The sequence below is a fragment of the Anneissia japonica genome, unplaced genomic scaffold, assembly GCF_011630105.1.
Source record: "Anneissia japonica isolate Jap-2015-1 unplaced genomic scaffold, ASM1163010v1 scaffold287714_len2871179_cov188, whole genome shotgun sequence".
Classification (NCBI taxonomy): Eukaryota; Metazoa; Echinodermata; class Crinoidea; order Comatulida; family Comatulidae; genus Anneissia; species Anneissia japonica.
Window position 1 is genome coordinate 1,195,511 of NW_022755542.1, and position 11,699 is coordinate 1,207,209.

Below are 11,699 nucleotides of genomic sequence, written 5' to 3' on the forward strand. Positions count from 1 at the left end.
CCCCAAATGACTGTCAACAAATCTGTGGAACATCATTCTCAACACTATTAATGTTCCACAGTAGAATTACATTTTTTTCAAATTGGTTGGATCAATATGTCTTTATGATCATTTTGACGGTAATCATGTGTTGTAGTTCCACATTTACAGTGAAATTGAGGGGCATTTGCTTTTCAACTTTAAATTATATATACGTAAAAATGTGAATGTGAAACAAAAAAAATTCCTTTTGCAAATTAACAGACCCAATAATGTGACTACATACAAGTTTTGTATTTCTTTAACTGTTTCCCGAATGATCTACCAAAGGCTTTTGTAAATGTGGGCGTTTTCAATAACTGTCTTTTCAAATAATAGCATTTGTTTACCTTTCATGATTCATTGGGTTACTGTTGTATAATGTTAGTTGTACGTATTGCGGTCTTTGTTGTCCTTGTACTATGTATCTTTGTGCTGCTTGGGGTTTTTTTTTGGAAATGTTTGTGGTAACTACCAGGCTTGCTTGTGCTTCGCAATGGAAGGGAACGGTGCCTTATAAATGTATATTACCAGTAGCATTTTTCTTCTCATTGAGACCATTCAAATTAGCTTTAATAAGTTATAGATTTAAGGACTGATCATATTGTGTAAAATATTTTTGGGGGAAATTTTTCTAGATTTTCCCACAGAGAGTGTATTTGTTTTGAATAGATATAATCTTGAATAAAAAGTTTTTCAAAAGGGATAGTTAATAACAATAAACTCTAAATACCACAGTTTATTCCTGCCTTTTGTTGCTGATGTTGTACGAATGTTAACTGTGTGTTCACTAGATAGATATAAATTGTGTTTCTTTGTTCAAAGAGCAACTTTGATCTTTGGATAACATGTGGAACATTGAGAATAATATAATATAAATCATATTGGCATTCCTTTGCAGCCACAACCATTGCGGGGCACACAACTGAATTCGTTAATGCTGTACTTGACAAGACTGCAAATGGAAATCCAACCGGTGGCTTGGAATTTGACACCCGCGAGTAAACGTTGAAGAAATGATGACGTTTCAACTGATGATCAAGACTGAAGGGGAGGGGAGAGAGGGTTTCCATGGATTGGCTGGTTATATATACATTACCACCTATTGCAATAGCTTGATATGGGACTGCATTTGTGTCTGTGGATTGGACTGGCTGGTTGTTGATATATTGCCATCTATTAGTTGGTTTGTCGGTGGACTGGGTAGCTATTTAAGTCATCTGTAACAGAGCTATATATACAAAATACTATATTTACATCTTAGACATATAACTTATATACAGCTGATCAGTGAAACTGTCTGTTTTCTTGCCATATATATGTAATAGCTTTCCATCATCTACAGCCAATCAGCTACAGCTTATGTTGGAGCTCATCATCTGCAACCAATTATCTTCAGTCTTTCTTAAATGTATAGCTCATCTGCAGCCTATTACAGTCTACATTTACAACTCATCATCTGCAGCCAATCAACTATAGTCTTTTTGAAGTTACAGCTCATCATCTGTAGCCAATCAACTACATTCATTTTGAATTTACAGCTCCTCATCTGCAGCCAATTACAGATTATCTAATAAATTTACAGCTCATTATCTGCAGCCAATTACAAACTATCTAATCTTGCAGCTCATTATCTGCAGCCAGTCAGCTACAGTCTATCATAGGCTGCACAGCACATCATCAGCAGGCAATCAGCTCCAGTTGTCTTCAGCTGCTACTCATCATCCACAGACAGTCAACTACAGTATATTTAATGTTGCAACTTATCATCTTCATTTTTAAACTTCTCAAAAATATGGTAAAGATTGAATAAATACTATGCAAAATCAACTGTATTTTAAGCTAGTACAGTCGCAACAAACAATTTACTTGTATATTATACACAGCTAAATTTAAAGGTGACATGACCATGTTACAGCACACCTGTAGTAGTTCCCCCCCCCTTCCCCGTGGAGTTGGTGTATTTCTTTTTGTAGTTGTAGTAGCTAGATCTGCTACAGTCAGATGTTTGGTGTCTTAATCCAACAATGGCACTAAAGCCTGCATCTCTCATTCACAATGGTTCATGCTCTGTCCACATTATCAAGATTTCTTTGACAAATATTTGAATTTCCCATATATGGGTGTGATGATGTCATACACACCCACATATAAGCAATTCACAGGTATTTGTCGCTTAAAACAGGGGTGGATCCAGAGGTGTCCGAAAGGACACCTAGCTTGTCGGGAGCATGCTCCCCACAAAATTACTGTTTTCTAGACGCTTGGAAATAATCTCTGAGGCATTTCGGGTGATCAATAATTCCTTTTTATTCTTTCTTTTTATTCTTTTTTTAACTTTCCAAAGGAGGAGCAGGGAAAGGCTCCGCCACCCCCTCCCCCCCCCCAAAAAAAAATCCGCCCTTGTAAAGCATTATAGTGTGAAGAGATTTGGCCTGACAATTTCAAGAATACTTTACTGTCAAATTATCAGAACAGTAAGAAGATTTTTTTCTTTTTTGATTGATGGCCCAGACTGATTGGTTATTCCAAAAAAGTCTGCAAAATTATTGTTGCGTTCCATATGCAAGTACCAATGCATGGCTCCTGAGGGCAGTATTCACACTCTGGATTGAACTGAAATATCTTTCCAATCTTTGCATGATAGGTGTTGGTATTAAACTAATGAAATTTCAATTTTTTCAGAAACAGGTATTATGGCATTTTTATATTTACTTATTTATCTGGAGTTATGTACAAGCTTTCCTGGACCTGCATATTTTGAAATGCACTGCATGCAACATTTGAATGCTGTGATTATTTTGTAAATCAGAAGTATGGACTGTAAGTTCTCATTCCTTTACTTCAGAAAGTATAGTTGTGATAAGTAGTAGAAATAATTCCCTCACCTTGGTTTTACATGTCTGCAGATAAAATATACAGAATGATGAGCTTGGTGATTGGTTCGGAGAGAACTCATCGATCGCTTATGACAAAAAAATGTTTAAATCTCAGAAGTTAAAACAATATGATAAATATATGCTGTGGAATAAACAGCAGATTAATTTTTAGTTCAAATAACTTATTTAAATAATAGATTTAAGAAAAAGATATTTAAATGGATCAGAGTGAATAATTGTAGACTTAAAATATATAAAAATGGTATATACACCTCAGTTTCCTCATGCAATATTAAAACTAATGAGTAGGGTAACTTGTGTATTTGGGAATAAAGGAGAAATGCTCAGAAATAATTAATACTACACTGAATCAATAATAGGCCCACCTTCAGGTGTAACCCTCTACCATACTCTGGCAGTGGCGGTGCCAGCGTCTGAAATCTGGGAGGGGAAGTGAGACTAGGGTTGGGCCAGACACATTTTCTGGGGGTAAATTCTCCTCTCAACTCCCCCCCCCCTTCCCCGTAGTAGTGGCACTGAACTCTGGGAGTGATGTTTGAGAGGCTGTTACATGAATCAGTGTGGTATCTAATTGCAGTAATATTTTGTGCAAGGCCAAATAAACAAAAATGTTTTTCATTCAGGTGGAATGAGATTTATTTTTTGAATTAATACTGAAACTGTACTGTATCACAATTACTGCAATTTCATATGAATAGATGTCACCCTTGTGTCAGGAAGGTCATCTTTTAAAGGTCAAACAGAACTTATATTTTTATCATTTTTACAGTATTATTTAATATCTATATTATACTATATCTGGTAAAAATATTCAGTGGTGGACCCAGGAATTCAAAATAGAGGGGGCCTCTAGGAAGGGCCTTTTACAGATGAAGGGTCTATGCAAGCAAGATATGACTATGGCACCTGGATGGCTAGAAATGGTACACTCAATATTTTCAAATACCACCCCCCCCCCCCATTGAATCTGCCATTGATGTTCTCTTTTTATCCCCTTTTAACTCTACTATATGGACTTCCTTGAAGCTTTGTGTTCTATTTTCAAACATTTTAAAAGTGATTTCACAGATCGTATGTATATAGGATCTGTGGTGATTTCATTTATAAAATAAATCATTGTAGAGAACAGACATTTTATCATTAATTTTCATCACCCCACTATCATAACCTCAATGTATATTATAAAAAAATTATTAATTTTATTATGGTAAAGAATATGTTGGATTATTTATTCAGATTTGTCATCATTATTATTAATATTTATTACAATAATATTGGTTAATTGTTATTATCAATATTCCTACAAGTTTTAGGTCTGATTAGTAGCGATTAAAAATATATTTACAAAAAGAAAAAAGAAATGAAACGGATTCGGCTTCAGAGGGAATTAGAAAATTAAAATTAATTAAATGTGTTGAAGTTACGTTTTACCAAACCTCTTAAGTTATTTAACCAAGTGATGTAAAATACAAAGAGAATCACCTGGAGTTGAAAATATGTAAATAAGATTGACTATTCTTGAAGGTATAGAGTATGCTCATTGGCTAGTCGAAAGACAGTTAACGTTGCCATGGCAATAAACAAGTATATACTGAAAAGCTCTTGGTATATTATAGAGATTATATGGATTTAAATGAAATACTGTATGTAGTACATAAAGATTAATGGTTTATTTTTCTGTATTTATCTGTAAAATTATAAAGATGCATTTCTAAGATGTTTTGTGCGTTAATTTTAGGTTTTTGATCAACCTTCCTTAAAATATAGAGCTTATGGGCAGGTGAAAGAAGAAACTAGAGTGTAGATACGCACAACCGCAAAGAGATATTTTGTAACGATAACATACACTTGCAGTGTATTTGAGTTGACAACGATGTTTGATGTAAGGGAGGCTTTTGATTTGAAATGTGCTATTTTTCTTGAATAAATATACTACACTAGCTTCTAATTGTTCTTTACTCATTTTCTAAAATCGGTCGTCGTCTAATGATATTTAAATACTATAGTGAACGATTTAGAAATTATTGTAAGACTCCGCCTGTAGACAACACCGCGGTTCGTCCCTAAAGAGACCCGCCCAGATTTGGATAGACCATTGAATGACAGGGCAGTTGTTTAAAAGCATCTGCCACTTCGAAAAACCACCATGTTCGTTCTGTTCATGCACACGGGAATCCCCGGGTAAATATCTCTTTACTGAAGTAATCCATAGAGAAAACATCCCCCCTGAACACCATCCCTATATTCCTCTGAGTCTAGAACTTGGGGCTAGAAAACATTATGAAAGTGAAGTATTTACAATTTATTATTATAGGCCTATTACTGAAGTAATCCAGAATACATATATATATATAATATATTATATATATATATATACAGTATATATATATGCATATATATGTATATAGGCCTATATATACATACATATATATATATATATATATAAATATAACAATAGATGAATTAAGTTTCTTTATTTTCTCATGTATAAATAGTGCAATGAACACGAATAATACAATGAACAACAGTGACTGTCCTTTACACTTTAATACTTTAAAATACTTTACTTAAAAATGTGTTATGAGTACACAGGATGCAATATGCTATGCATTATAATATTTGGAAATAGGCGTACAAATTAACGAATAGGAATAACATAGTTATGGTACAATTTTTATTTCACTTGCTTTCTAATTTCAACCCAAAGCAATAATTAATTATTTATCACACTCTAGATAAGTTGTACTTTGTACTATCACTTGAATTATTAAAAGATTTTTTTAATTATTATTATTAAGTGCTGTATTTGCTTCTGCTAAGCCTTATAACGATTACACTTCAATTTTAGTCATGTTTTTTTTTTTATAGCAGACAGCCCATGTAGGTAAACCTCCATGGACAGATCTACCAGGTGATAAGGGCCATCCCGGTTTTTTGTGAAAGGATGGATGGGCACAATCTTAAAAATAATGTGGTTTATAGTTTTACAGGGGTTCAGAAGTCCTACTGTGGGAACTTTACCTAGGTGCCAAGAAAAAATATGAAATGTTGATGGTAATGATGATGATGATGATGATAATGCATGATCATGATTATGATGAGAGGATGATAACTGTGTGATGATCGCGATGTCGGTGATAATGCTGGTGGTGATGATGATGTCGAGGACGATAACGACGATGATGGTTCTGCTCAGCGATTCAGTAAATGCGCCTAGCTGGGGGTGGCGTAAGAATGTTTCGTGGTGGGTGGAAGGGCCTGGGCGGGTCGGGCGTACGCCTTCTACACTCTTCCGTAAATACGCTACTTTAAGTGCACGAACATGTTTGCATAGTGTTAAACATGTTTACTCCAGCTCAGCTTGAACTTTAGGTCTTTCTTTTCTGGGGGCTATTAGGCTTAGGTTTATGAATAGAATTATTAAGCAAAATTCAACAAGTGTAATAAATAAACATTTATTTAATCTAGGCAAGCAGTAAAACGTTTGAAACAAAACATGCAATAAAAAGAGAACAAAATTGAAAATGATGTTGATAGAAGAAGTTCCAGTTTACATGGTGCCAACGGTCGTTAGTCGACGCGATTCCACGGCAATAGATAGTCGTAAACTTAATTCAGTTTTTATTTTTCTATTTCTGTACTTGAAATGGTTAAGGGTTAGATGTCAAATTTTTTTATCTTTTGTTTTATTACCTAAAATCGCACTGTATTTACTGTGTAGCATATTGTATCCTGAGTATATTGATTATTATAGGCATAAACATAGTAGGCCTATATTTCCTTAATGCTTGATGGACGATTAAATCAGCATTTTAAACAATCGATGATACTTCTATTTTTTGTTACTATAAGGTTCGTGTAAATGGTATTTTTGTTTTGCGTGTTAATTATCAACTAAAGTTCAAGTATGGTCGATGACTCCGTATTGATGGAATGTATACGTATATTTGTATTTAATTAAGAAAGAATATTATGGTGATATGATCCTTTCGCGAATATGACCCATGGAATTATTACAATTTTCACAACAATTGATTTCGCTTTGAATATATTCATGAAGGGACCTTTAGTAAGCACTACTAGGCCTACTCTATTTATAAGCCTTATCGACCTTTATATCATTATTATAAGTACCAGAGTTCAGACATAGGCTACTCATAATATTAAGTCTACTCTTGTGTTACATACAGTGTTGTTATGCAAATTCGACTTCACCACACAAAACAAAATGCAAGAGATTGCGTTTTATAATCGACGTCAATCAATCTGCAAGGAGAGACGTAAAATATCAGTCATAAGTACAGGTATGGTATTTTGTTTAGTATTTTTTCTGCATTATTATCATAATTTTTATAACGTAGCATTCGTATCAACACAGATCCTATCAGGATCGTGGCTGTATTGTTCTTCCGTGAGCTGGTACGGTATCGTGTTTAGACAGACCATGGACAGACAGTGCTTTTTGAAAAGTCGTAGCAAGAGAGTGTCACTATGTTCTTGCTTAGTGTACAGTATTACGATATTTAATAAATTGTATTGTAGACCTATGTTATTATATAGACATAATCTTAAAATACGCTGTAAGCCATTTATTATTGAATATTATTGTTTCACTCTAAACAGGTATTTCTGTATGTTCAATTAGTTGGCTTTGAAGTATAGATAAATGAAGCAATTTAACATCTTTCATCTTTTGTTCATTTCGACAGAAATGCTTGAGAATATGTTAGTGAGGATTTCCCTCGGAGTTTTCCAACGATGACACAGTTGAGAACAGACTGATTCCAATATGGAAAGCAATGAAAACATAACCACAACTGATATAGGCATTGTCTCGCCATCATTCAACACAACGGCTGCAAACACTACCTTTCAAGACTCTAACAACACCAGTGCAATTTTACCGTCCACTAGTACGATGCTTTCAGAAAACAATCCGTCCACATCTTTCATAGTAATATTTTGTATATTAATGTTCATTATATTTGCAATAACTGGAAATATATGCATTATAATAACTTTGCTTCGATCAAGGCATTTCAAAGGAGTTATTATGTATTATTGCATTGTTAATTTATGTATTGTTCAATTGTCCGAGAGTATTCTGGTTCTGACAGTGAGTTTTTCCGTCTCGATAACTGGATACTGGAAGTATACCACATCATTTTGCTCGCTTAACGCCTTTCTGGTTGAGTTCTTCAGTGTAGCAAACGTTGTCGCTTTACTTTTACTGGTAATCGAAAAATTTATATCTATGCAGAAACCTACAATGTACATGAAGTGGTTTACGTATCCGAAGGCAGTTCTAATATCTAGTTACGTTTGGATCCATAGCTGTATATCTGCTGTTGCACTGTTGACATCTGCCGTGCAGATAGAATATTATAATTCTCGCTATTTTTGTTCAATAACACACGGCATGTCACGGACTTACAAGATAACTGTCATGACAGTTTCTTACGTATTACCTATTTGTGTCATTATCTACCTGTATGCAGTTATTTTAAGAAAACACTTTAAAGCTGATCAATCAGATTTGAATGGGTCTGTCGTCGCTAACCAGTACCATAACCAACTTCAACATCAACTTGATTTATGCAAAGACAAACATAATGTGAAGAACATTGGAATGATTCTACTACTTTGGTGTCTTCTTTGTGGACCATATCACCTTGCCGATTGCATTTACCTTTTAAGTAGCAACTCTTACACTTCTGGAAGTAACAGCATTGAAACTCTGCTATCTGTAATGAAATTGTCGTATCCTGCTGTTGTTCCCATTTGCATCACTGTGCTCTGGGTTGATGTCAGACGGCAGATGAAGCAGGTTCTTCTTTGCCGAGTTAACGACATTGCCACTGTTCAATTAAGACAACAGGAAGGAATCCTACAGCAGGAAAATGTTCTACCATTGGAATTCAACACAAGCAGTGGAAATAATACCAGTAAAAACGATGTTAATCTGGGCACTGCCTACCAAGTGCCTGTACTTTTCGCTACATCAAACGGACTCCAACTAACGGTTGTTCGGAATAAGAAAGACAGCGACATAGCATCAACAGGGAAACGAATTTCGTCTGGAATCCGTATCAGTGATGGCACAGTGTTCCCAAATTTTGGTGTAGTCAACTTCACTGTTGATGAACTGGAAAATTACAGCATTGATGTGAGTGAAGATGATGAAACTTTGAATACAAGCTGGCGATCACAAGTAGAGACCCAACAACCAGTCGTGACTCGCACAGATGTTAGAATAGAACAGAGTCTTCCCGTGGAACCCGTAGTCCCACAATCTAAACCAGTGACGTAACAAAAGTTAGAAGTCTCTGACTAAGGCTTCCATGGGGCGCTTCCCTTTCTGGTTGTGGGTGTGGGGAAGCCCATCCGCTTCGGCGAATTTTGCGTTTTAAAGACGTATTTTTTACACGTTATAGTGCTGGCATAAAAAGACCCATTCGGCCAACGTGACTTTTACGCCACTGATCTGAACAAAACACCATGTATAAAAATGTCGAACATACTAACAAATACGTATTAACAAGGACTGTTAGAATGTAAAACAATTTTTCATCGTTCTCCCCTATCTGAAACATTCTTATCACTTAATAGCCATGCTTTCAAAGGGCCAAAGGCTAAATCCTCTGACCATGTTATCCTTACATCGTTTTATGATTTTGGTATCACTCTATAACCATTTTACTAGCACTTGCACTGTTGACGCAGTTACGTCGCATTTTGAAATGGATACCACATCATCGTACGGCTAAGGCACACGTAGGGCGTAGGGCTAGGGCACTCGAATATGTACGTTTACTCTACATGTATAAAATAATGCATTTTGAACATGTATAAAAAAATGCATTTTGTAACAATTTCCATAGCGAATATGGTCCCCATGCTGTAACTTCTGCACTTAGCCGAATTTAGAGAGGGAATGAATCCCTGCTTACAGTCGTACCATAGGACTTCGACTTAATTTAACAAAATTGACATAGGCCTACTTAAAATGATTTAATTCTGTTTTGTTTTTCTTTCAATGAAGGTTTCCTATGCCACCATACTAACATGCAAACATCACAAACGCCACTTCCTCTAACGAAGTACGTCAGCCAAACTTCACTGTAACAAGCTAACTTGAATAAAGCACAAATTTAACATATTGAAAAAAACCCGGTGGTAAATTTATAACACATTGTACAAAATGGAATGAATTAAAGCCAGTGGCTGTTGGAATAAAGGTTACATAGAGACCAGTTCTACTTGTAAATTGAACACTCTGTCATGCTTTTGTTGCGGATTTCAGGCCACTGAAAAGCTTTTTCCAACCCGTTCAATTATCACCGTAAGCTTAAAAGTCATTATCATCTATCTATATTATTACAGTAATAACCTATTTATTAACGACCACATTTTCTATATTATAAGCAGATCCACAATACAAATACAACGCAATATTATCACAATACAATTTGTCAGTATATTCACATAATTTGCAATTAGTATTTATAGACAAGTAATAGTTAATAACAAAACATGTTCATCAATTTTAAGAAAGATATCGAAGCCCAATTATTAAGAAGACAACTTAAAAATAGGATGCGGGAAGGGATAACGAACATTTTTTTAATTAAAAATGGTCTTGCGTGATATTTATTGTGTATACTTAATTGTGTGGGTGTTTTCTTTATGCATAAATACAAAAGTAGAATGATATAATTGTATGCAAAATAGAAGTTTTATTGTCAAGAAAACAAACAAATGTGTAACTCTATTTGATTTTAGCGTACCAAACACGCTACATATGCAGTAAGATCACAATACATACAAAGCCATCATCTTTATTTTAGTAAATTCATAAAGTGTTACTGTAATATTAATAAGCTTATTATTTAATTGTGTGTGATATTCAGTTTAAGTTATATATGACATTATCATGAAGGATATGTTGATTGAACAAAGTAAATGTACATTTTTATATTTCAAAATAAGAAAAAAAAACTATATTTAAGATGATGTACGAAATCATTTAATTGTAGTATAAATTTGAGTGTAATTTTTTTATTCAGTGTTATGTATTATGAAGTAATCTGCATTTTTACTATTGAATTCTCTCCGTCCATGTTTTACTATTGCAATATTGTCCAGATATGTATTAACATAAGCCTATATTTATTTATATTAATTTATATTTTTTATTTTTCAATTTTCAAAACCGACCAATGAATTTCTCTGTTTCTTGTTTTTACTTGTGGGGATTATTGGAAGTTGGGTGGGGTATCGTGATCGTTGGAGGGCAGTATTTTTTCATGAAACGTCATTATATTGGTTATCGTCTGTTCTTGTATTAATATAAGGCGTACGGCATTGAATATCAGTAGTGCATAATGAAACATGAAACCCCTCGTATCTGATCAAGAAGCACTTTATATATTCATGTAATCACGTGACTCCATGCTGGATGTGATATTAGTATGCGTTGGCAAACATTTTCAAGGTTTTGCTGTATAAAATGTTTGGATAGTGAACAAGAAATAAAATTTTAGAAAGTACTTAAATTAAGGTATATTGTTTATTTTGTACTATCCTTGATATTTTTTAGTTTTATATTGTCAAATCGGGATATTAGGAGGTTTCGCAAGCTTATTACGAGAACGATAACTAGTACAGCAGCGTCATCACAACGTATCTATCACAACGTAGGTCATTCATGCCTTTTAAGGCCGACTCAGACAGCGTCGGCCGACGCAGCCCGACCCGATTTATCGTCGGGGACAGTCTTAA

At 34.5% G+C, this 11,699-nt stretch overlaps 2 protein-coding genes across 3 annotated transcripts in view; both read left to right on the forward strand.

The window, feature by feature from the left end:
- Window positions 1–4,866, forward strand: part of LOC117123572 (CREB3 regulatory factor-like) — a 27,422-nt gene extending 22,556 nt beyond the window's left edge. For both annotated transcript variants that reach the window (XM_033269552.1, XM_033269553.1), the window contains exon 8: window positions 920–4,866. In XM_033269552.1, coding sequence (XP_033125443.1) covers window positions 920–1,023 — 104 coding nt within the window. In that variant the 3' untranslated portion in view covers window positions 1,024–4,866. The remainder of the gene's footprint in view (window positions 1–919) is intronic.
- A 2,229-nt stretch (window positions 4,867–7,095) lies between these two features.
- Window positions 7,096–10,171, forward strand: LOC117123687 (alpha-1B adrenergic receptor-like). The gene is made up of 2 exons (XM_033269701.1): window positions 7,096–7,222; window positions 7,628–10,171. The coding sequence occupies exon 2, from the start codon at window positions 7,708–7,710 to the stop codon at window positions 9,226–9,228; it is 1,521 nt and encodes a 506-aa protein (XP_033125592.1). The 5' UTR covers window positions 7,096–7,222; window positions 7,628–7,707; the 3' UTR covers window positions 9,229–10,171.
- Window positions 10,172–11,699: the final 1,528 nt, after the last annotated feature.